The sequence below is a fragment of the Eschrichtius robustus genome, chromosome 3 (genome assembly GCF_028021215.1).
Source record: "Eschrichtius robustus isolate mEscRob2 chromosome 3, mEscRob2.pri, whole genome shotgun sequence".
Classification (NCBI taxonomy): domain Eukaryota; kingdom Metazoa; phylum Chordata; class Mammalia; order Artiodactyla; family Eschrichtiidae; genus Eschrichtius; species Eschrichtius robustus.
Genome location: NC_090826.1, coordinates 185703392 through 185730601, shown reverse-complemented (window position 1 = coordinate 185730601; position 27210 = coordinate 185703392). Strand labels below are relative to the sequence as shown.

The 27210-nt window shown below is 38.3% G+C and overlaps 1 protein-coding gene across 1 annotated transcript; it reads left to right on the top strand.

Annotated features, from left to right (window-relative positions):
• Positions 1 to 817: 817 nt before the first annotated feature.
• On the top strand, positions 818 to 21911 carry ATP6V1G3 (ATPase H+ transporting V1 subunit G3). The gene is made up of 3 exons (XM_068538572.1): positions 818 to 933; positions 14327 to 14427; positions 21700 to 21911. The coding sequence occupies exons 1-3, from the start codon at positions 852 to 854 to the stop codon at positions 21871 to 21873; spliced, it is 357 nt and encodes a 118-aa protein (XP_068394673.1). The 5' UTR covers positions 818 to 851; the 3' UTR covers positions 21874 to 21911.
• Positions 21912 to 27210: the final 5299 nt, after the last annotated feature.

The following is a 27210-nucleotide window of genomic DNA, read 5'->3' as shown; positions in this document are numbered from 1 at the left end:
ACTTCAAATAAAACTCTTAGATATGTGTGAATGATATTTTATGATCCTCTACTGTGATGAACGTTCCGATTTGTCCAATCACTAGTGGACTGAATCAAATCAAATATGATGGATTTTATCGGACTGTCTTAGGACAACCCCCAATGCAAGCACAAAGCAATTAACATAAAATGCATGTTTAGATGATTTTAATTTAAACTCAAAAGCTTCAGTAATATTTCCCTTAATGCTGATTTAGTCACTGTACTAAGATCGAACTCTAGCAAACAGCACTGCTACAGAACAACACAAAGCCCCAAAGAATCCTTTTCTTTCCTATCACCTGAGGCCTAGGGAGAGAACAGAATAGATGTCTATCATAAACCCAGGAAATCCCCTTTCCTCCCCAAAATGTTAATAAATTTGTCCTGAGGAGATAATTGAATCACTAGAAACAAATAAAGACCTAAAACTAGAACCACCAGGACAAAGAACAAAGAAAGATGTTGTAACTTGAAAGAAAAAAATCAGTAAATAAGTCAGTATTCCTAGGAAGGATAGGGACGCTGATCTCCCTAAAGACATCTTACTTGCTCTTTGTAAGTAGCTGCAACACCCCTTTCATAGAAAAGAGCTAAAGTTGGCAGAAATAAGTTCTCAACTTCCTTGACTTAACTTGTTCTTCTGGATTCCACCCTTGGGCTCTCCTTGGAGCCCAGCTATCCTACTCACTCAGGCCATCTTGGAACCCACAGCTGTGCTTAGAACTCACTGTTGACACAACAATTTGAGCTATGCGGTGATTTCTCTAAGGATAAATAGATCCATCACTTCCCAGAGTCACAGAAGCCGCCTGACTTGGAGCCGCCGCCATGACCAGCCAGTCTCAGGGGATCCACCAGCTCCTCCAGGCAGAGAAAAGGGCCAAGGACAAGCTCGAGGAAGCTAAGAAGAGTAAGTCTCCATTCTGTCTGATTTGTGAGGGTTTTGTCCCAAAAGGGGACGAGGGGGGCGCAGTAGGATGAGCACAGATCTCAGGGGCAGGCAGGCTCTGGTTAAATCCTGGTTCCACCACACTCCCTGGGAGACCTTGGCCAGTTCATAGAAACTACCCAGTTGTCTGTCCCCCATCACTGTAGTGGGGATGGATTTTGCCAGCTCAGATCTTTTGGACAGGCCACCTGCTAAGTGAAATGATAATGGACATTGAAGTTATGGAGACACAGGCTTAAGCTTTGCCTCTGCAAGTTCCTTCACATTGCCCAGCCTCAGTGTCTCAATATTGTGACATGGTTCAGAGACAGACCACTGGGAATTCCCTGGCTGTCCAGTGGTTAGGACCTGGTGCTTTCACTGCCAGGGCTGGGTTCAATCCCTGGTTGGGGAACTAAGATCCCACAAGCCGTGCAGTGTGGCCAAGAAAAAAAAAAAAAAAAAGAGAGAGATAGACAACTTCCAGATTGAATCTACTTACTAGGGAGTGAACTTAAGCAAGTGACTTAACCTCTGTAAGCATCGGTTTCTGTTTCTATAAAATTGTGATCATAACAGTTAATGTCTCATTCTCCTCCCTCTCTGGATAGCTTTTAATTTCTAATCTTTAAAAGTATTTCCATTTTATTCTCATTTTCTAATATTCTTGCTATTTAGCCCTGCATCTACTGACTTAACAGGTAAGATGTTCTCAATAAACCTCAACCCCCTTCCTGTTCTCCTTGATACTCACAACAACAACCATATGAATTAGGTATTACTATTATTTCCATTTCACGTATGTAGAAACTGAGAGTCCATAATTTGCCATAATATTTTTTAAAAATAGAATATATCATCCAAGCACCATGCTCAAAGCTTATCTTATTTACCCCTCACACAAATCTATTTTGCAAAAGGGGGAAAGTGATGCTTCGAGAAATTATGCCCCTTTCCCAAGGTCTCACAGAGGGTAAATGGCAGAGACTGGATTTGGATGGGGTCTGATTACCCAGCCGCGATCTTAACAACTGCATGGTACAAAACGTACATGATTTTTATAATGAATAAACTAAGACTGCAGATCTGCAACCCAAATTCAGGTTCCCGGGGCCAAGACCTCTGTTTTTCCCACTGTCCCATTTCATATCACATGATGACTTAATCTATAGCAAGGTATGTCGTTTACCTTCTCCCTAATCACATGCCCTGTCTCTGCAATTAGATTCAAAGCTCTGCGAGATAGGGATCATGTCTTAAAATCGTTGCTTATGTAAGTCGTTGGATGCATGGAGTGATAGGAATAGGGTGATACTGGCAGAAGCTAGTTTCAGTGTATTGAATGAAATGCAGGCACAGGACATTACAATGTGAGAGAGGAAGTCGGGCTGAGGCACTGCTCTGTCCCCTGGGGTTTTCTACCGCAGGCAAAATCATTTTCCTTTCTTAAGATAAATTGATTTCCTGAACACTCAGCAAGGTGGGCACCAAAAACAAAAAAGAAAAAGACCCCATGTGGGGGAACTAGAAGAGAACAGGACGGCGAAAGATAATGAAAAAGAAAACTTTACCTACTTCTCCATTTCTTTTTCTATAAGAAACCATGCCAAGGATGGCAAAATGGTATGAATGCAGAGTACTTGTACAGGAAACAAAGCAGCCCAGGACCTGCCAGCTGAAACAGTGTAGAAAACTCCCTTATTTTTTATTCAGATTTCTTTACCACATTTAAAATATCCAGAACAGAAGACCAACTTATTTTAAGATGTGATCATTATGTTATCTTTGTTTTCCATTATGGAAGAAACGAAACAATGATAAAGCACGTACAGAATTGATGTTATCAATAAACAGCAAGGTCCTACTATACAGCACAGAGAACTATATTCAGTATCCTATAATAAACCATAATGGAAAAGAATATTTTAAAAAAGAATGTGTGTATATATATATATGTATGTATAACTGAATCACTTTGCTAATACAGCAGAAATTAACACAGCATTGTAAATCAACTATACTTCAATAAAAAATAAGTAAACAACAAATGAGAAACCAAAAAAAGAAAAAAAAGGAATCAATATTATTATAGGATCCAAATGATTTTTACCAACTACCTCTCCTTTTTCAACATCATTAGAGAAGTACTGTGAATCATACAAGTTGTTTGAAAGTGGGAACCAGTCAGAACAATCGAAGCTCAGATTTCATAATAAAGATAAAAGCCAAACTTCTTTTCCTTTCCTCAAGTACGTATGCTGTCCTTGGGCAATCTTTCCTCAGAAGTAAGAACTAGAAAATCCATACTGTATTATTCGTATACAAAATGTTCATTTTGTTTGCCGGTCACTTAAAGTACTTGTGTACTTTTTTTTTTCTTCGTCTTTGTTCTTAAATATTCAAGCAAATATCAATCAGTAATAGTAAATACCCAGACCTTAAAAACATTTTGGAAAATATGTTTCCAAATGTTATTTCAACCAACAACCTCTGCACTCAATTTTACAGAGAATGTCTCTCCTCTGCCTCAAAGAGCTTTGAGAACCATTTTCACTGGATAGAAGCTGTTTTCTTGCCCAGCTATAACTGGGCATCATACTTACTTCTTAAGCATGCTAAGGCAAAATAAAATAATACCTTTGCTACCTGGTATTTTGTAGCTTCTCTCATATTTCACTATGTTTTATTTCATTCATTTATTTAATTCAGTAAGTACTTATCGGGCACCCACCATTTCCAAGCCACTCTAATACATATGCTGATGAGTAGACCTAGACCTTTCCTTAAAGAATTCCCCAGTGACATAAATGTAGATGACATGAGAGGTACAGATAACCATCATTTTTATAAACCCATATGTTTCACTTTATTTTTTTCCATAAAGAGATTTATTTGAAAATCTGACATACGAAGGCAGAATAGAGATTCAGAATGAGAACCAACAGATCACAATAGTGAACACCATTGTAGAAGGTCTAGAATCACCATCTCTTTCTTAAATCCATTTATTTGAAAGTCCCTCAGAAACTTACACATAGAGTCTCTGCTAGAAAGAGACTTGGGAATATTCACTTTAAAAGGGAGAAAGAGAGGGAGGGAGAGAGAGAGGAAAAAACAGCAATTTACATGTTAACCCTTTTAGAAAAAATATAAGATTAATAAGATGGAAATGTTTAATATTATGTTGCAAAAATATTGATTTATTCCATTAAGGAGGCTGCCTCAGATCCTGGTGAAGTTGTTACATAATCCAGTAGATGGTATAAATAAATGTTAAAAAAATAAAGGTTTTGCCTTAAGGGGTACAGATTAGGGGTTGGAGCCCCGTGTATAAGGATCACAGGTCCCCACTTACCAGCTGCTGAGACAGATGAGTCTTTTTGTTTTGTTTTGTGGGAGGGGGAGTGCGGGGATGGGGGTGAGTGAACAGACTTAAAAAGTGAGGTAACAAAATAGAAAAAACATTGGCTTTTTCTTATGTTTCTTTGTACAAGTTATTGAGCATCTCTGAGTTTCAGTTTTTTCTTTTCTAAAATATATAAATATCTCATATTTCTTAACATATAAAAATATATAAGAATAAAATATTATATATAATATTTATATTATATATTATGTTTATAATATTAAATATAAATATTATATTTTATATAAATATTTAATACATATATGGCCAAATTTTTTTAAGGATCAGAAAATTATGCCTAAGGCAGTAGAGTACAAACTAAATAGTTATCGTTGTTTTTAACTTATACTATACATATTGCATATTACTATAAGTAATAACAATAGAAGAATGAAATAGAAGAATAGAATACACAGTCTAATTTCATTCTTTTTTACAACTGCTGCAACTTCTGGGTCAATTTTTCTTATAATGGGGGAGACTGGGTCTGCTTCTAGATATTTGCCTCTATTCACTGATTACGGATTCCACTGTATTTATTAGTTAAGATCCTTACCTAAATTTTTATTTGAAGAACTCAGATATTTGCCTCTATTCACCGATTATGGATTCCATTGTATTTATTAGTTAAGGCCCTCACCTAAATTTTTATTTGAGACACTGTTTGGTTGAATTTAGATGGAATCACACTAGGTTGACACTATTTTAAATAATCTTACTTGAAGTTAATACCTTTTGCCTAAAAGTTGTTCATCAATCAAACATCAAAGTGGGTGTGTTGGCCGAAGACAAACTAAATACATTTTTGCAACAGAACTGGGACCTATCCTGGAGCCCAGGTTTGGGGAATTGAACTGCACCTTTGATCAGAATTAGAATAGAAATTCAAGGTACCATTATCAACAGGAGGAATAAGGACTTGTGTTTCTTTGGAATATGATATTTTACTTTAAATTATGACCTTTTATGAGAGCAGTATTTATTTCACGTATACCACTGCAATCTTGGAAAGGGACACACCCGCAGGGGTTGCAACCAGGCAATGTGGGCTGAGCCTCCAACTGGCTGGGTGGCACTGGGCAGGTCGTCTCTTAGGATTCTGATGCTTTGGCCCCCTTAGCCTCAAATTGGAGGAACAGTATGTACCTCGTGGAGCTGATGTCATAATCAACTGAGCGAATGCTTATAAAGGACTTAAAACACCCCTTGGTACCCAGAAGGGGCTGCACAAGAATTAGCTATGAGTATTCTTCTGCTACTTAATAACAAGGATTCTGAGTTCAACTGAGTTCCCCTGACCTCTTCAGCATCTTTGATGAAGTCTCCATTGAATTATACTTTAGTGCAAAATAAATAATTTAAATATTTCTACTTCTTACTTAGATAACACATCAGTGAATACAATAATGCAGATTTGTTTGGATCTCTAGGAGGCCTACCAACAATATTTTTGTAACTCAACATTTTAAATTGTTTATTTGTTTCCCAGTATACAGATATTCCAAGTTTATTTAAACAAGCACCTTGATTTCATCAATTTTCACTATGCAAGTGTGTGTTCTGATTCATGAAGATACGACTTCTACTGAACTAATAAAATAAAAATTGTTACAGTAAAAATTCATGGCCCTGTTTTGTATGTTTTGTAGGCTTGTAAATTCTTCCTTTTTCTTTATAGTCCACAGACTAATGGGGTATTTGTAAGTATATTGGACTTTCATTTCTTTGAGTGGGTCATGTTAAAATAACCACACAACATTTTCATCTCTTAATAACATTTCGTTATATTCAGTCCAGGATCTACACAAAACTACTTATGAGAGATTATATATATATATATATATATATATATATATATATATTTTTTTTTTAACAAGGAAAGAACAAGTAAAAGAAAAAGCAAAGTAGTTACAAGGAGGTAGAGTAATGAAAGGAGAGATGAGGGTAGGCACCAGAAGAGAGGAGCTTCTTTGTTTCCTTGGCGACTTCACTTTTTCCAATGTTTGTAGTAGGTGAGCCAAATAAAAGCATTCTTCAAACCAGGTTGGTTATATCATAATATTAACAACCCCCCAAAGCCAAGAGAGCTTTTTTCTTTTTTTCTTCTACGTGGTAGAGCAGAATAAAAATGTTATTAGCAACAGATAGAAATCGCCAAGCATTCCTCAAGTGCACTTTGTGTTTATACCAAATCAAGGTGACCTCTGCTCTGTTTATGCCTATTTCTTTTTCATTTGTACACCTACTCTTTGTACCACACTCAAGTATCTGACTTGGTTTCCAAAGCTCAACTAACATTGTTTCTCTGATTCTCTAAGCCACTATATTATCTTCCTAGGGCTACTGTAACCAATCACCACACAGAGTGTGGCTTACAACATCAGAAATGTATTAACTCCGTTCTGGTGGCCAGAAGTCCAGACACAAGGTGCTGGCGGGGTCGCTTCCTCCTGGAGACCCACCGGGAGAATCTGTCCCGTGCCTCTCTCCTAACTTCTGCTGATTGCCTGCAATCCTTGGCTTTCCTTGGCTTGGAGCTGCGTCCTTCTAATCTCTGCCTCTGTAATCACGTGGCCTTCTTCCCTGTGTGTCTGCTCTGGGCCCCTATGCTTCTGTCTCCAGATCTGCCTCTCCTCAGAAGGATACCAGTCATCAGATGTAGGGCCCATCTCAATCCAGCATGACCTCATTTTAACTTGATTGCATCTGCAAAGACCTTCTTTCCAAGTAAGGTCACATTCGCAGGTACCAGATGTAAACATATTTTGAAGGACACAATCCAACATCCTCTAATTGTCAGATTCACTTGGCTGTCCTGAGTCCTTACCTTCTTAGTCTGTTTCTGTTAGTGAAAACGTCTGAAAGAAGTTGCCTGTATTCCCCATGTCTACATTTTTTTAAACTCCATTTTCTCCTGAACCCACTCTAATCAGACTTTTGTCCCTCCAACTCTGCCAAAGCCCCCCTTGTCAAGACCAGCAAAGTTGCTAAATCCAATTAATTAACTATGTCAATCCCAACTGAATTCCTCTTTCATCTCTGAAACTCTTCCCTCACTAGACTACGCAGCCCTGCTCTCACGCTTGGTTTTCTGTCATCTTCCCAATCTCTACAGTTGGGGCCCCAGGTGGGACTTGCTCTCTTCTGTATCCACAGATACTTCCTAAGTGATTACATCTAATTCCATGACTTTAAATCCTGGCTCCAGGCGGATGATTCCCAAACTTAATATTTCCAGCCCGACTTGCTTCCCTGATCTCCAGATTTATATAAACATCAGCCTTCTCCCCATCACCACTAGATGTTTAATGGGCATCTCAATTAAACTGCTCTCTTGACTCTGCCCCAAAATAAAATGATGGAGCCAGCATTGACTCATCTGTCTCTCCTGTTTATCCATCAACTCTGTCTTCAAAGTATATAGAACTTCTTGTCAATTCCACTGCTGCTTTACTATTTCTAATCATCATTAACATTTGTCTAACCTATTGCAGTAGATTTCAAATCGATCTTCCTGTTTCTCCCTAGCCCTGTTTTCACCACACTAGCCAAAGAAATCCTTTCTTGTATTTTTTTTTCTTTTTTCTTTTCTGGTCAATATGCGCAGCATGTGAGATCTTAGTTCCCTGACCAGGGATCGAACCTGTGCCCCCTGCATTGGAAGCTTAGAGTCTTAACCACTGGACCACCAGGGAAGTCCCAAGAAATCCTTTTAAATCAGAAGTAGTATAACGCCACAGTGTGGCTAAAAACCCTTCATGGCTTTAGCACCTCAGGGATCCAAGTCCTTATCAACCCCATGAGGTCTCTGTGACCTGGTCCCACTGCTGCCTCTCTGATATCATTTCCTAATATTCAACCATTCTGCTCTCTTTGACCTGTGACCCAGCCAGGCGGATGCTTTTACTGTTCCTTGAACCGGTCAAATACCCTTCCCCTTCAGGGTCTTTGCCTCTGCTGTTCCCTCTGCCTGGAATGCTCTTCCCTTTCAGGCATTTGCATGGCTAGTTGTCTCATTCCTTGAAGTCTCTGCTCATGTATCCCGTCCTCTGAAAGGCTTGCGCTATCTGTGTCAGCACCCACTGCCGTCTCTCTGTCCCCTAGGCGCCTTGATTCGTCAGCACAGCGCTCATCACCCCTGCTGGGTCGTATCCTTACTGCCTGTTTCCTATCTCTGCTTCTCCCTCTTACATCCAGAGCTCCACGAGAGCAGAAATTTTGTCTGTTTGTGGTTCTCACTGCTGTATCCACAGACCTAGAAGAGTGGGGGACATGGTAGATAGACAGGAGTATTGGTTGGTTAAATGTCTCTTATTTCCACTCCGTGGAACATGTGTTGGCCACCTCCTCCTTGCACTGCTCTGTCCTCTCTCTTGGTTTCCCCTACTTCTCCGACGGCTACTCTCAGACCCTCTTGAGGCTCCTCTTCCTTTCTTCATCCCCCAATGCTGGCAATCCCTAGGTTGAGACCTTAGCCCTCTTTTCTTCTCATTCCATACACCCCCACCCCCACCCCGTCCCCTGGCGTTGATTTCAGTGCAAACCCGCTGCTAGGACTAGTACACGCACAGACTCAGATGACTAACAAGCAAATCTCTGTCTCCATTTCAGACCTTTCTCCTGAATTCCAAAGATGTCTGTCCAGCTGCCCTCTGGATATCCCCACGTAGGTGTCCTCAGGGAAGCCTACAGAGGCTTCTTTTTTGGTGACATCCTAGGGACCTTTCCTCCAGCTCATGCTTTACTCGCTGCCTTCCTTCTTAGCAAAAGGCCCCCAGGAATTGGAATCTGTTTTCCTAACAATGATTAGAAATTGTTGCATATTCTTACAATCACTTCATATACAATTTTAAAAATCCTTCCAATGACTCTTTGCAGTAGATTCTTAAATCTGTTTTATAGATGAGAATACTCAGGTTCAGAAACTCTAAATAAGTGGCTTAAGGTTACAAAGCTTCTAACATCTTATTGTATCAGTGCCTACTGTATCATTCTGATTTCCTTCTGAAATGATCAGTGGCATCTTGTCTTCACACCAGAACGAGTTCCAGAACCAGTTTAGCTGTACAACCAACAGAGTGTCTCAAGGACCCATCAGCGTCTTGCGACACTCAGTCCCTTGGCCTCTTCAAGACAAGAAGCCAGGCAGGATGCAGCTGTGAGCCTTGCCCTCTGTCCCCACATAGAGTTCAGGTGTAACCTGCCCAATTTCTTAATCCTTTCCCCACAAATCACCTAAAAATCAATCCAAACATCTTTCTCTCCTACTTTTCCTCCCACAAAACATCCTATGGAATAGATCCCAATAATGGCTTGTTGAATGTAGGACATTTCTGTGTGACAAACCAAATGTCTAAAAATGAGTGACTTCACAGATGGAGAACAGACTTGTGGTTGCCAAGGGGGAGGAGGGGTGGGGGAAGGATGGATTTGGAGTTTGGGATTAGCAGATGCAAACTATCATATATAGGATGGATAAACCACAAGGTCCTACTGTATAGCACAGGGAACTGTATTCAGTATCCTGTGATAAACCATAATGAAAAAGAATATGAAAAAAGGAATGTATCTATATGTATAACTGAATCATTTTGCTCTACAGCAGAAATTAACACAACATTGTAAATCAACTATACTTCAATAAAATAAATTTTAAAAAATAAGAGAATTCCCTGGTAGTCCAGTTTTCCCAAAAATATCTCAGAAAAGATTGTTTTGTATTTTTTCTAATCTCAAAAGTAGACAATTCATTCCCATTTCTGTCCTGGCTAATAAGTCTATTCAGCTTAACATTTCCTCCTCAGAAGTCTTCCCTGACCTCCCCTAGCAGCATTTTCTGAGCCCCTTACTCTACATGTGTGGGTCTATTTGTTTGCAGTTTTCACTTCCTCTGTTACCAGAAGATGCAGCATGACTCTTGGGATGAAGGGGAAGCACAGGCTCTAGAATTTTCATAGTAGAAGTTTCCATAAATGTTGTCATTTTCAACTGTCACAAAACAAATAGAACCAAGATTTCTGTTTCATTGCTTTCACAGTTGATTTTGTGTATCCTTCACAATTTTATGCATTTTCTAATTTTCCTCTTGGACGTTGAAGCAGCATGTACTGTTTCCAAAATACACCATATTGGGACTTCCCTGGCTATCCAATGGTTAAGACTCTGTGCTCCTAATGCAAGGGGTGCGGGTTGGATCCCTGATTGGTTAGGGAACTAAGATCCTGCATGCCTTGCATCGCAGCCAAGAAAACAAAAATACACCATATGTACGTCAGCTAGAGGCAAGGATTATATCATATATTTTTCTGTTTCTAGCCCTGTGCATAATAAGTAGTACGTGTTCAATAAATATTGAATGAATAATGGATGAATAAATGAAAACCATCCTTTCCTGCACCACCCTGAAGCACCTGCTTTAGCAGTATTTAAAATCGTGATGCGTGGGCTTCCCTGGTGGCGCAGTGGTTGAGAATCTGCCTGCTAATGCAGGGGACACGGGTTCGAGCCCTGGTCTGGGAAGATCCCACATGCCGCGGAGCAACTGGGCCCGTGAGCCACAATTACTGAGCCTGCGCGTCTGGAGCCTGTGCTCCGCAACAAGAGAGGCCACGACAGTGAGAGGCCCGCGCACCGCGATGAAGAGTGGCCCCTGCTCGCCACAACTAGAGAGAGCCCTCGCACAGAAAAAACGAAGACCCAACACAGCCAAAAATAAAATAAATAAATTAATTAATTAATTAAAGTTAATGGGTTAATAAAAATAAAATAAAGTCTTAAAATCGTGATGCGTGAGATCACCACATTCTCTAAAACAAAAATTAGTACATTCAGCCTAATAAGCCTGTGTGATCCTGGAGGAAATTTGGGACCAAAATTTGACTGTTGTATTTAAAATCTGGACTGTCCCATAGGGTCGCCCTTGTGTTTGATAGAGAAAGTACTGAGAAATAAGAAAATGAACCCCTTTTGGTTCACAGCAGCCATGTTTTTTAATGCTTAAGAAGGAAGAGGTGTAAATTTTTTATGCCGTTATTTTTTTTAATTTTTATTTTATATTGGAGCATAGTTGATTAACAGTGATGTGTTAGTTACAGATGTACAGCAAAGTGATTCAGTTATACCCATAAAGTATCCATTCTTTTTTCAAATTCTTTTCCCATTTAGGTTATTACAGAGTACTGAGCAGAGTGTCTTGTGCTATACAGTAGGTCCTTGTTGGTTATCTATTTAAAATATAACAGTGTGTACATGCCAATCCCAAACTCCCAATCTATCCCTCGACACCCCAACACGATTGCCCCTGGTAATTATAAGTTCATTCTCTAAGACTGTGTTTCTATTTTGTAAATAAGTTCATTTGCATCATTTTTTTTAGATTCTGCATATAAGCGATATCAAATGGTATTTGTCTTTCCGAAAGAGGTGTAATTTTAAAATTTGGAAATCTCCCGCACAGGCAGAGAAGCCAGCTAGAGGTTAATACAAGTGGATTTGATGCATGCATTTTGCTTCACCTCCAGCGAGACAGCCAGCGTGAGGCACTAGTTTCTTGCCCTGGATGAAATCAGGTGGAACATATGCAAGCTCTCACAGGCGGCAGCTGCCCAGTCCTTCCAGAAAATTGCTATGCCAGCAGCGACTTCCCTGTGGCTCTCCTCTTTAATTGAATGAGAACCAGCAGGTGACTGGTGCCATGAGGAGGGGATCAGACACACTCTGAGCTTGTCACTGAGTGATGGAGCTAATATGCAGCCTCTTAAGTGAAGCACTGGATTCTTCCCGGCGGCAAGGCGCACGGAGATTTTCTTCTTTCTATTATTATTTTTACGTGCTAGAGTCGTGACTTTGAAACCAGTATATTTTACATAATTTGCAATTAAGGTGGAAAGTCAAGATGTTTTATGTGGTTGATTGGATAAAATCGTACCCTACAACCCATCATTATGTATCCTACAACCCATTATAACTAAGAAAATGTTAATACATCTTAAATATATTTTTGTCCTAATGTGAATGATGAGCAGTGATAAGAAAGTGGGCTGGGGATCCAGCAACAGCTTTCCTTGCCAACATATCTAATTGTTCTGCGGATAGCATGTGTTTGGTTGCCACAGAATGGTTAGAACTATAGAGAATAAAGAAATCTGTATATGCAAAATGGTAAGGAGCATTAATTAAGCAGGAAAAAGGTAAGCATTGCTGTGAATGTTCCATTAAGCCTCAAGCATAGGAAGACCATTAATTTATATGAGACCTTGGATTTTACAGAGAATGTAGACAGATTCCGTTCTGAATGAGGTCAGCTCAGTCCCATTCAAGGGTAATACATATTCAAAGAGACACATCTCAATTTATAACTCAGTGACTCTCTTTATCCCATCTATATACAGTGACTAGCAAAGCAACTCATACGCAGCAGGGAGAGAAATTTAGACACCATCTACACTCAAATACAACGAAGGTACAGAAAGACGAAACCACGTAAAAGCCTGTATCTAGATTGACACATAGATAAAAATTTAAGATTTTTTTAATGCTACTTAATGAGAACATATTTATTTATTCATTATTTTTATTTTTATTGAAGTATAGTTGATTTACAACATTGTGTTAGTTTCAGGTGTACAGCAAAGTGATTCTGTTTTTTATATATATATGTGTATATATATATATATCTGTGTATATTATATATATCTGTGTATATATATATATCTGCATATATATAATATATATATATTCTTTTTCAGATTATTTTCCCTTACAGATTATTACAAAATATTCAATATAGTTTCCCATGCTATATAGTCCTTGTTGGTTACCTATTTTATCTAATTTACGTTTATATATAGTACTGTGTATATGTTAATCTCAAACTCCTAATTTATCCCTCCTCCCCCCTTTCCCTTTTGGTAACCATAAATTTGTTTTCTATGTCTGAAAATACACTTATTTAGTTCAAAGTCTACACTATATAACAAACCCTTGACAAAAATTAAAAACAAAAGCTTGAGACCGTATCAGAGAGAAGAAACTATGTTAAACGGGCAAAAGAATAAAGGCATTTAACTAAAATAAAAAGACGATAGACTCCAAGACAAATTAATTTTAATACAGTTGAGAATTTCTTTAAAGTTTTAATGATCACAAAGCATTAGTATCTGAAGGTGGTGGATGGTGAGTGCCTAGCAGCTATGACTATTACTCTATAACCCCCCAAACTTACTCTGGTTGTCAAAAAAAGTCATGTGCTTACCTAATGATCTCCACAGCTTTGTGTTTGTCTGAAACTTTCATCTGCATTGCTGTCTGCTGGCTTAAGGCTTACACCTTTGCTCTTAATAAAAGAAAAGAGAGCTACTTAACTAAATCTCCTAACCATTAAAAACAGTTGGTTTTACAATCACTTTCAAGTCCCCCTCAGAGAAAGCTACTACAAAAAGTATCTACTTTGATGTGCTCTGGGGCTTAATCAGGCTTTCTAGAGTCAACAAATGGCAAGGAAAAAACCCAATAAAATGCTTTAAAAAATTGTTAGTTGGTTTGATAGAGTCTGAGCTGCATGTTTGTGCATTTGGAGATCTGCCAGTATTAAATAGAATCCAGTTGGTATGGACTGAAGGATTCCTGGCAGCAAATCAGGACAGAAAATCTGACCAAATAATGTCTTTTTGACTCAGTGACAGCTAAAATCTGTTCTCTGGCTGGTACTGCTGTGAGTAAATGGGCAGATATTTTATTGAAACATGGAGGTGTGAAAGAACGTTGTCATTTCCATGTTCTAAAGAATCCAATTGAAAAAAACAGGAATTTTTCAATATCTATCATTTTTTAATGCAGGATGTCATTCTAGAAAAAAAAAAGCATCAAAAAATAATGTAAGGCCTCACCCATATTTTTAAAAATCAAGTTGGAAATTCCAGACGGGTTGAAAAGAAATAACGCTCCTTCTATGCCACTGTTAATTTTCAGGAAAAGCCAAGCGTTTGCGTCAAGCCAAGGAGGAAGCAATGGCAGAAATTGACCAGTACAGAATGCAGAGAGATCAGGAATTTCGACAGAAACACGCTAAGGTAACTAAGAAAGTCAGCACTGATTTTTTGCAGCATAGACTATAAGGTATGAATATTCATTAATAATGATAAGATATTAATCCTCATAAGGTGTCATGCACACTACCAGGAGAGAAAAATACACTGGATCGAGCGAATGTAGTTCAACCAAGGCTGAATAGCAAGCAAAATCTTAAACATTACAGAAGTACTGATTTTACATGTTCACTTCCAAGGCTTTTTGATTTGTCATAGAAAGTGTCTAACACAGTGTAGATTAAAAATCGTATTCTCAAACATACAAGTGGATGGAATTGGTTAAAGTATTATTCCTACAACAGATTATTTTTTTAAATTAATTTATTTATTTATTCATTTATTTTTGGCTGTGTTGGATCTTTGTTGCTGCACGTGGGCTTTCTGTAGTTGCGGCGAGCGGGGGCTACTCTTCACTGCAGTGCGCAGGCTTCACATTGAGGTGGCATCTCTTGTTGTGGAGTTTGGGCTCTAGGCTCACAGGCTTCAGTAGTTGTGGCCTGCCAATGCAGGGGGCACCGGTTGGAGCCCTGGTCCGGGAAGATCCCACATGCTGCGGAGCAACAAAGCCCGTGTGCCACAACTACTGAGCCTGCGCTCTAGAGCCCGCGAGCCACAACTACAACAGATTATTGACTAACACACTTTAGAAAGAAAGAAACATCAGAGAACATTTTTGTTGCTGTTGTCTGTTAACGTTTACTAATAGAATCAATAAAAAGTGTTGTACAATGTTCTACAATGAACTTGTTAGGCCAAATTTCCTTTGGTGGATTCAAGATTTAGGAATGACCCAAGTAGATGTTGCCATCTATTGCTGAAAAGTCTTCTGGTATTTCCTTATGATTTCCTTTCCAACTGGCTGCCTTCATCAACAAATCTTTTAGGAAAATATAAAGAAATGCTTTTTCTTACACTAGCACTTAAAAAATATCTGCAGTTTACAGTAAAAAAATACATAAGCGCATGAACTTTTCAGAGCTGATTGCAATATGGCTTAAATTCCATGTGCCATAACTAAGGTTTATATATTTTCTTTTTGCCTCAGCAAAAATACAAATAAAGCTCTGTGCAGAAGCCTGACATTGCAAGATGAACTACAAGCAGTTTGTAAATCTCTCTGTTTACAGCTTTGACTTTAGTGGCAGTAGGTGCAGAGCTCATGTGGGATCAGGTAAATTGGATTACACGGTAGGAAAAACTTTTCCAATGGGCTGTTTCTTAAAATAAAAAGCCATTTCTAGGACAAAGTGGACCACTCAGCAAAAATAAATTCTTCTTATCGATATTTGGAAAAAGGAATCATAAAGTCCCAAGTCCACACATGCATATATGCCCTCTATGATTGGCCCTTGGCTATCTCTCTAAACTGTCAGCCCTGAAAATGTCATGCACTTAACCTTTTACTCTGAACTGCAGATATTTTTTAAATGTTAGGGTAGGAAACAGCATTGCTTTATATTTTCATGAAAGATTTATGGAATGAAGCCAGCTAATTGAAAAGGAAATCATAAGGAAATACCAGAAGACTTTTCAGCAATAGACAACAATATCTACTTTGGTCATTCGTAACATTTTTTACTACTTTTGTCCCTACTTGTTCTGTTCTTGCCATATGTCTCCCTGTTTTTCCCCAGAAGAACGAAACAGGCTGCTGCCACAGGGCCTTTGCATATGCTCTATCCATTCCAAGGATCTTCTTCTTTTACACACATTCATCTCTCCTTGAGCTCTGTTTAGTTGTTAGCTCTTCTTCCTGATCACGTTATCTAAAACTGTTTCTCTCATAAAAAAAGAAAGTAAGTACCCATTGTAGTCATAGCATTTATCACTACTGGATATATTATATATTTACATATTTTGTTTATTGTTTATCTTTCCTTCTGGACTATAAACACCAAAATGCAGGTTCTTTGTTTTGTTCTCTGTTGCTTTCCTTGACATTGGTATGGAGTCTGCTCCACAGTAAGTATCCAATAAGTATCCAGTAAGAATGAATAACTAAACATCTCTTCCATGCCTTTATCTTTCCTCTTGAGTTCTGTCATAGCCATGCCATATTAGGACCTGAAAAAATAATCATTCTTCACACCAATCAGCTCTTTTGATCCTGTGTTGGATATTCCTAACATATGCATTTTTAAGTAATTACAAAACTGACTATCACTTTAGAAAGTGGCTGGGTTTAATCTCTTGAAATATTATTTCTCCAGAAGAATCTCCTAAAATGTAAATCTGGTTCAGGATATTTGTTCTCTGCGTCGGAGAATAATTAAAATTCCTCATTACTCTCATAATTAGAGCTCTAAGCCAATCTTACAGCTAGTTGATCAAAAGCTTCCATAAAAAGGTCAGCATGTTTAGACCTCTGCTACCTCAAGCATATTGTCAACCATGAGCATAGATCTTCTTTCCTGGCATGACCTCCATATGTCAGACACAGCGCTATTCCCGTTAAAGCTCATCATCGTTAACCCAGGGCATGTGGGAGGTCTGGGAGGAGACCCAAGAAACCAGTTTTCTGCCTGCTGTGGGTGTTGCTCCTTGATGCTACTTTTTTGGTTGCTTTTTAGCTCTTGTTAATGTCTGGGTTTTTCCAACTCCCCTGACTTGTCAATAGAAGCGAGCATCCCAATGTGGGCTGTATATTAACGAATATTTTTATAACAAAGATTTACTGATCCCTTGCTTATTTACTTATTCCTTGTTTCACTTTATCCCTTGCTAGAATTTCATACCACTCAGCAATGAAAAAGACCAAACTAAAAATATATGCAACAGCTTGGGTGACTCTAAAAAAGGTGCTATGCTGAGTGAGAGAAGGCCATCATTTATACTGTATGATTCCATTTATATTGGATACGAAGTATATACTGTATGATTCCATTTATATTGGATACGAAGTATATACTGTATGATTCCATTTATATTGGATACGAAGTATATACTGTATGATTCCATTTATATTGGATACGAAGTATATACTGTATGATTCCATTTATATTGGATACGAAGTATATACTGTATGATTCCATTTATATGATAGTCTCAAAAAGACAAAACTATAGTGATGGAGTTACTGCAACCATCCTGTAGAACTTTGGAAAAGTCCTACAAAATAACATCTTCTACCGAAGAAGATAAAAAGAATTCTGGACTACTACAGTGGAAAAATTAAATCTACTGTTAATGCAAGTAAAAGTTAGATGCACCATTCATCTAAACCAAAGACCTGAAAATGGTTGCTCTGGGCATATTGAAGATTTTTGTCTTTAATCTTTCTTCCTAAATTCATATCATGAACACATTTTTGTTTCCTTGAAGCAACCACAAATTGAGAATGCAAAACTGTGTGTGGGATCTGAACCTCTGATTGACCTTAAACTGGAACATGTAAACAACTTAAAAAGAAATTTATTGAATGCTGAAAGATTTCACCAACACCATCGGTCATTAAGCTGTAAAGCTATACACATCAGTCTCAACACTGAAGGTTTGAAAATACACATAGAGAAGTCTTTAAATTGTACCCTTTGACCAAATGTACCATTACGTGTCACTTAATTATCAACTTCTAATTTATACAGTGTCCCAAATATTCAAGCAGCAGGCTTTGGCCAAGAAGAGCAGTAGAACAGGTAATAAGTTCTCTGTAACACCTGGTGATCTGGTCATTCTATTCTGTTCAACAAATATGTATTGAGCATCTACTATGTGACTGGCAATGTTTGAGGCAGTTATAACTCATCAGTGGACGAGATGACACTTATCCCTCCCTTTGTGGGGCTTACATTCATTCATTTAAACTCCTACATGGCTTAAAGCAACACTGTCTTCAGATACAAATGAAATTCTTCCCAAGGAAGACCATTTAAAGTGGTGTATGGTGAGTCACGGTATCGTACCTTCTAGGACACAATGCAGAAACTCAAATTATTGCAGATCAAATAAACTCAGAAATAATGTGATATAATTATGCAGGATGAGACATAGGAGTATGGGTTATTGACAAGGGTATTCCAATGTTTCTGAAAGTTTAAGATGGATTATACAAATTTTAAAGTACAAGCAACACAGTGAGAAATCATAATAATCATTACTAACATTTACTGATTACTTGCTCAGTGCTAAGCTTCTGTGCTAAACACCGTCTTCATAATAAATATCTTCAGAAAATTATCATGTTGCCTTAACAAAGCACCTTAAGAATATAACTAATACTAGTGGCTGTCATCTGCTGCCCTAGACCTGCACTGTCAAAAATGATGGTAATTCTCATGTAGCTACCAAGCACTTGAAATGTAGCTAGTCCAAATTAAGACATTCTATAAATGTAAAATACATACCAGATTACAAAGACTTAGTATGACAAACAATAATGCAATAATATTACACTGTATATTAAAATAATAGTATGATTATATTGGGTGAAATAAAAATATTATTCAAGTTAATTTTACCAATTTTTTAAATACAACTCTAGAAAATTTAAAATTACTTACATGGCTCACTTTGGGGCTATTACCTTTCTGTTGGACAGCACCACTTTGCACTCATGAATCTGGATGACTTTTTAAAATGATCCCATCAAATGGGTGATGTTATCCCCATTTAAAAAATAAAGAGCTTAAGGTTGAGAGAGTAGCATTGACATATATACACTAACAGGTGTAAAATAAATAGCTAGTGGGAACCTGCTGTATAGCACAGGGAGCTCAGCCCGGGGCTCTGTGATGACCTAGATGGGTGGGATAGGGGTGGTGGGAGGGAGGTTTAAGAGGGAAGGCATATATGTATACATATAGCTGATTCATTTTGTTGTACAGTGGACACTAACACAACATTGTAAAGCAAATACACTCCAATAAAAAATAAAGAGCCTAAGGTTGAGATGAACTTTTCCAAAGTCCTTCAAGACAGTTGCAGTAACTTTTAGCCTAATAATAACTATTTTTAACACTACTCCAAAGAAAAGTAGATAATGGTTTCATAACTGTGTGTCTTTTAAATTTTTCACCGCTTAAGACATTGAATTTAGAAACATAATTTTTTTTTTTTTTTTTTGAGTTTGGTAGACTCTAACAAACTCAAAAAAAAAAAATCCAATATTGGATTTAGAGGAAAAATTTTATTTTGGTAGAACTATTTTGGTAAGTAGTTCTCTTCTATTTTTCATATCTTTGTAGCAAGGGAATTTTCATCCACATGTCTGTGCTTCTTGTATACTCACTCATCAAAATGTTGTTTTATAAAAGTTATTTGATGTCTTAGAAGCTATAGCACCTCAAAATGATTTTCTTTGAACTAGGAAGCCCCGATTGCCTGGACTATAAACAGAAAAGAACTTGCATCTGATCGCCTCAATTACATTTGATTTCAAGTTTGGCACCCAGAAAGATCATGTGGATTCTAGAATTTAGAATAGCCTTCTTTACCTTGAAGTAAAAAATCAATCATTAGTGAGGTCTCTTGGACTAAATTAAATGCATACTTTCCATAAACACTCATGGAAGAGAAAAACAAACAAACAAAAACCAGCTGTGTTGCCTCCGCCATGTCCTGTTCAAGAAAGGCTGAGTTTACAACAGAGATAAAATTAAGAGTTGTCTGTTTGCTTTAGCAAAGGATAACCTTACAAAGGGTTTCTCTGAAGAATCCCTTTAAATTGGTAACTCCCCTGGTAAAATTATATTTCAGTCATATCATTACTTGACAGAGAGGCTAAGAGATAGAGGAGGTACTGGGAAATACTGGGAATCACTGCCCATGAAAGACCAATCAGAAAGATAAGTTAAACAGAGTCTAAAATTACAATGGAACTAAATGGACAAGTACAGATCTTCCTCAGCTTATGGTGGGGTTACCTCCTGATAAACCCATGGTAGGTTGAAACTATCAAAGTCGAAAATGCATTGAATACACCTAATCCACCCATATCATAGCTTAGCCCAGCCTGCCTTAAATGTGATTGGAACACTGTCATTAACGTACAGTTAGGCAAAGTCATCTAACACAGCTGACCTTGTAATAAAGTGAATATCTCATGTAATTGATTGAATAGTGTACCGAAAGTGAAAAACCAAATGGTTGTTCGGGTACAGAATGGCTGTGAGTATAAGGGTTGTTGACCCTTGAGATCGCTGGGCTCACTGGGAGCTGTGGTCGCCACTGCTCAGCAACACAAGAGAGTATCGTATAGAATATCACTAGCCCAGGAAAAGATCAAAATTCAAAGTACAGTTTCTACTGAATTTGTATCACTTTCACACCATCAAAAAATTGTAACTCTAGCCATAAAAATTAGGGAGCAAATGTCTGTATATCCCAATTTATACCAAAATTTTCAAGATTATATCTAATACCTAAAAAAAGATACACCTGTGCATGTGAAAGTATCTTATTGAGCATACTGTGGCTGTATCTTTCTAAAAAAAATAAACAGATTTAATGAGTTCAGATAATGTATTTTAAAAATTGACAAACCAGGTATTTGCTCTTTAAAGACCAGCAAAATGGGTTTAATGATGTCTTTCAACTTTATTTTCCAGACTTTTAATACAGAAAGTAAGCAATAAGTAAGATACAGGAACTCAATGGAAACTATTATAAATATCAATACATGAAAAAATTTCTGAGCATGGTATAATGATTGTGAACTTGCATTCAATTTGCATTGTGCGAAGGTCAATTTAGAAGTAGAAGTCACCTGTTGTGGTCAGCTTCCTTTTTTTTTAGTAGTTTGTTTACAATATAGTTTCAGGTGTACAGCATAGTGATTCAGGTTTGAATTTTTTTTGCAGATAATATTCTTTTAGAAAAGTGTATCCATCCCACTCATAGCACTGGTGATCTTACCCATTCTCTGAAAAAATTCTGGAAAAATAATGCATAATGTAAATGACAAACAAGCCAAAATGAATTTAACTTACAAAACAATTAAATTTTTTAATAGATCTTTATTGGAGTATAATTGCTTCACAATACTGTGTTAGTTTCTGTTGTACACCAAAGTGAATCAGCCGTATGCATACATATGTCCCCATATCCCCTCCCTCTTGCGCCTCCCTCCCACCCTCCCTACCCCACCCCTCTAGGTGGTCACAAGGCACCGAGCTGATCTCCCTGTGCTATGCGGCTGCTTCCCACTAGCTATCTATTTTACATTCAGTAGTGTAAATATGTCGATGCTACTCTTACAAAACAACTGAATTTTAATATGATGTATAGTGTAGCGAATTGTCTGTTTTATTTTGGCAGATAATGGGCTCTCAGAGTAATATCTCGGAAGAAATAGAAGCGCAAACGCTAGAGAAGATAAAAGAACTGAATGGAAGCTACAACAAGTCCATGGAAAGTGTGATCAACCAGCTTTTGAGCATCGTCTGTGACGTGAAACCAGAAATCCACGTGAACTACAGGATCGCCAACTAAATGTGCACCCCATTGTTCAATAAACAGCGTCTGCATGCCCCCTGGTTGCTTATGGTTTCATGTTTATATTAAGAGATTTGAACTGTACATCTTAAATTTACTAGACATCTACAGATTATAATGTGACATAATTCATACGTGAATACTGAATTTAAAAGCAAACCAACAAAAATGTTGTTACAGCTTTCCTGGTAATAGCTATGACCTTGTCTTTTAACTCGGAGTAAGTCAGGAATGCAGGGCAACATATTTTTTGACACTTGAAGAAAAAACATGGACTTGACCATTTTTTAGTGGGTGTAGGTTTTTTTTTTTAATTTCCTCTCCTTTTTATCAGTATAGAAAATGTGTTCTTGGGGCTTCCCTGGTGGCGCAGTGGTTGAGAATCTGCCTGCTGATGCAGGGGACACGGGTTCGAGCCCTGGTCTGGGAAGATCCCACATGCCACGGAGCAACTGGGCCCGTGAGCCACAATTACTGAGCCTGCGCGTCTGGAGCCTGTGCCCCGCAACAAGAGAGGCCGCGATAGTGAGAGGCCTGTGCACCGCGATGAAGCGTGGCCCCCGCTTGCCACAACTAGAGAGAGCCCTCGCACAGAAACGAAGACCCAACACAGCCATAAATTAAATAAATAAATAAATAAATAAATAAATAAAATTTTAAAAAAGAAAAGAAAAGAAAATGTGTTCTTAGTTGCAGTTGTTAAAAGATCATTGTTAAGGGAGATATAATCATGACTCTGATACAGATATAAAATGAATATATGTTAAGGATTTTATTTAATTCAGTAATCAATGAGGAAACCAGTAAGATGTTATCACTAGTTCAAAGAAGAATAGGAACTTCATAGATAGAAAGAGAGATGATAGATAGATAGACAGATAGATACATAGATACTTAGATACTTAAAGAGTAATGGGTTATATAACCATCCTCTCTGCCTAACCTCAACAAACCAAATATTCTCTTTCTAGCAGAAATGTTAAAAAAAATCAAATGACAGTTAAATAAGTTGCTAGCATACATGTTTAGGCTAAAAAAACCAAAACCAAACAAACAAAAAAAACAAAATAACAACAACAAAACCTCCCAGGAGAAATAGTAGGTTAGTATGTATTATGAACTGAATGTTTGTATTGCCCCAAAATCCATAGGCTGAAATCTAACCCCCAATGTCATGGCATTTGGAGGTAGGGCCTTTGGGAGATAATTAAGTCATGAGGGTGGCACCCCTGTGAATGGGATTCATTAGTGCCCTATTGAAGGAGGCCAGAGGGTGCTCACCCTCTTTCTGCCATGTTAGGATCCAATAAGCCCTCTGCCCGTGGCCTGGAAGAGGGCCCGCATCAGAACCTGACCACGTTGGCACCTTCATCTCAGACTTCCAGCCTCTAGGACTATGAAAAATAAATTCCTGTTATTTATAAGCCACGCAGTCTGTGGTACTTTGTTACAGGAGCCTCCCTACCAACTCCAATGGGCTAAGACAGTGTGCCATTAGCCCAGTTGCCTAGAGAGTCACAGCTAATTTCTTGTTACGTACCAGGTACTTTAAGTGCAATGTATAAATTATCTTGATCCCATTGTGGTGGGTAGTATTAGCATCCCCATTTTACAAAATGGGAAACAGAGATTAGGAAACTTGCCTAGAGTTGCTTGAGAAACACTGACAATTTGGGGCTTCAATCTGGAAATATGACTCCAGTGTCCCCATGCTTCAGCACTGACCCTGCTGCCTCTCTGAAAAGTTTCTACATTTATATCATTAAGAATCCTAGGTACTTTGATTTTCCAATAATATATGCAGACCAATTTTAATTCCACTGCAAACAAAATTTAATTAGGAAATTTTCATTGTTACCAAATTATTTGTATAATCAATTCCAAATACAAACTGTAATGATTCTAACTGATCATTGTTTTAGATTACTAGCGTCACTGTTTCCTTTTAACAGACAAAGTTAAAATTTTACCATAGTTTTAGATCTCAGAAATATTCAATCGTACATTCACATTAGGTTAATAGAAGAAAATTTGAATTCCATTTGTTTTCCCAACTTTGGGGGCCAAGAAAACCAAACAGGTTAGCTTACTGGTTTTATGTGGAAGATTTCTCCATTTACCAGAAAGACAATTGATTCCCCAATTAATGACCAGAAAGGTATCAACCTTTCCTAGGACACTGCCCCTCATTTTTTCAGGGGGAGGAGAAGATTGGAGAAGGAGGTGAAGGCATCAAGTAAAGTTACCTCCATAAAATGAGGGTAGCCATGGAGGATTTCCAGCTCAACACAGATTTGGAGAATTCACTCTATCTTACAGATCAAGACATGTAAAACAATGAGTAAAACAGCACGTTTGAAAAGTTATCATGTGAAAAGATCATTTTGAAAACCACAGCCTTGTGATTTGCCTTGAATATCTAATCTCATGAAAAATATCTTAAATACCCTGCCTCATGAAAACCATCAAGATGTCAATTTTCTGGATGTAAAAAGCTCATATAGTGTCCAGAACACCCAAGTTAATAAATTCCTGCAGAGGAGATAGGATAATTTTTTAAGCCTTAAGCACGATGGAAACGCACTAAAATCAGTACAAGAGCTTTCTCAGCAGTAAAGTAGCGCCCACAGCCAGAAGACAAGAATGAAGATTGGGTGAGTCTGGTCCTGGCTGTGCCCCAAGCTCTCTATGCCCTGTCTATGTCTATGTCCTGTCTAGGTCCTGTTGGGCTTCAGATTCTTTTTTAATGGCTTAATAGACAAAATGGTGTTGAACTAAACGATCCCTATAGGCCTTCAACATTTAATTCCACCAATCAAATCAAACCAATTTCAAAGAGCAGTACCCACTACTTGGCATTTTCTCATCTACCTCTGTGGTATTTGCTAATTTTTCCTTGACCCCATATCTACCCTACATGCTATATTGGCAGTAGTATGTGCTGACACCCAGCTTCCTAGATTCTCTGTAACTCACATAGTTATATATTCAAATATGGTTTAATGTCTTTGCCTAACTGAATGAGTCATTGTCAAAGAACTCTTACACTCTCACAGAAGGTAGAGCCACCAGGGTTTATTTTATTTACATATGAAGAAGGTTTTACATATTTCAGAGGTAACTCGCCTATCTCTGATAGCTTTCTCAGTCACAAAAAAAGTTGACCTTTTTGCACATGTCCTTATCCTAAAATGCTTTTTCTGTTCCCACAGGTCTTCACACAGAAATGGAATAACCTAAGGATGCTTTGAATCCTCCTTTATTTTTGTTTTGCTCCTTTGCAACCTGAAAAATGACTCCATTAAGTTCTTATTCATTTCCACTGTATCTGAAAACAAAACCATGCCATTTACAGCAACGTAGAGGGATAAAAATATTTCAGATTCTTTTCCTCTATATTAGCACACAGACACACACAAAATCACAAATTGCCACCAGTAAATCAGCCTTATTACCTTACAGAGGGACTGAGCTAGAATAGAGCTGGCCAGAGTATGCAAAGCTGCCAATGTTGAAATTTGCAGCTGAGGCCATCCTAGAACCAGCCAACCCACAGCATGTAAGAACCTAGCCTAGATCAGCAGAACCACATTACCTGCACTTGACCATCACACTTGAGTGAGAAAAGAAGAGACCACATAAACTGCCCAGAAGACCCATAGACTCACGAGCAACAGTAAATTGTTATTTTAAGCCACTGAGTTTTGGTGTGATGCTTTGGGAAGCGATAGCTAACGGCTAGACCCATTCGGTATTGCTTTTAAAAAGGAGAGGGTAATCATCTGTCTTGAATGCTGCTGGGAGCTCCAGTGAAATAATACAGAGGTGAGACTGTTAGATTCAGGCATGAGGAGGAGGAGTTTAAGGGGAGAATGTGTGGTGAGCAAGGGAGAGATACCAGCTACAGATAACCCTAAAACTGCAAACACCACCAGAGACATGGAAATGCAGCTTGAGGGAGATGTTGATGCAGAAAACTCACATCTATGCACTGGTGCCTAATCAAATCTCGGAGACAGAGTTTTGGGTAAAGCAGGAAAGAATAGCTTTATTGCTTTGCCAGGAAAAGGGGCACACAAAAGGCTTGTGCCCTCAAAAACGGTGTGTCCCAACCCGGGGGGATTTGGTGAGGGGTTTTATAACAATGGTTCAAGGTTGGAGCTGCTGATAAGGATCAGGGTGTGTGTAGGGCCTGCATTCCTTTAATCTGGCCTCAAGCGGTCTCTTGATGAGCTTCCATGGTTCTCGAAGTTATCAAACTGTGATCTTCTCTCTGGAATGAAGAATGCTTCATCAAGTAGTTAATATCTTCCATTTGTTGAGGGTTTTAGTTCTGCAGAAGAGCTCAAAGATATTGTTATGCGTATCCCTTGAGGTGGAACCAGGACCCTGCCCCAAGGCTGCACTATTGTTTTTTGGCTGTTACACCTGTTGTCTCTGCATCCCCTCCCTTCCCTGATTAGCAACTGTTTGAACCTGCCCTTTGGAATGCGGGGCAGGTCTTGGAGGTTGAAGCCTATTTCCTACAAACAAGAAACAGGGGACACAGAAAGGCTTCCATGCCCAGGAGCCCCACGGGGTCCTGCTTGGTTTCAGTGTGTATCAAACATGTGTTCTTATTTTGGGACAGGACAGGACACGTTAGAGCATATTCATACATTGACTGAAATTCCACTAAAGAGGAAAAGATGGTGATGCAGAATAGAAGAAAACTATTGCAGAAGCCACGTCCCTGAGAGGGCAAGAAGCATAGGATTCTGATTAAAGCAGAAGAGTTGGCCTTAGATAAAAGTAGGGACTCTTGTATGAACAGGAAGATGGCAGTGGGATTGCCATACAAATGGGTAGGTAGATTTAATGCTAGGAAGATGAGAAATTTCCTGTCTGATCTACTGCTGCTGCTGCTGTTTGTTTTAATAAATAGGAGGAAAATGATTAGCTGAATGAGAAATTTTAGGAGACTTAGCAAGACAAAACAAGGGGGGAAATGATCATTTTAGAAAGTATGAAGATGGCTATGCTAGGGAAGTGTAATAGGATTACCAACAGTGTTGGGTGTCAAAATGAGATATAGTACATTGCCATCCTTTTAGAATGAGATGACGCCAGTCATGTGCTTTTCTATGGTGATAGCGGGATTCAGGAGTGGGCAGAGGGTGGGCAGATGGTCTCGTTCCACCTCTAGGTTCATCAACAAAGACCTGAGATCAGCTCTCTCGTCCTGCTTCCTTCAGCTCAAAAGTTGCTCTGGGAAAATTCTCCTCAAAATGGTTATTGTAGCCCTAGACTTAAAGAAAACAAGATCACTGAAAGATAAGCACTAAAAATAAACAT

Excerpts from the sequence above, each read along its gene's own strand:
- ATP6V1G3 (XM_068538572.1), top strand. The coding sequence starts at position 852 with ATGACCAGCCAGTCTCAGGGGATCCACCAGCTCCTCCAGGCAGAGAAA. Across the intron at positions 934-14,326 it reads GCTCGAGGAAGCTAAGAAGA|GAAAAGCCAAGCGTTTGCGT; the intron begins GTAAGTCTCCAT and ends GTTAATTTTCAG. Across the intron at positions 14,428-21,699 it reads TTCGACAGAAACACGCTAAG|ATAATGGGCTCTCAGAGTAA; the intron begins GTAACTAAGAAA and ends TTATTTTGGCAG.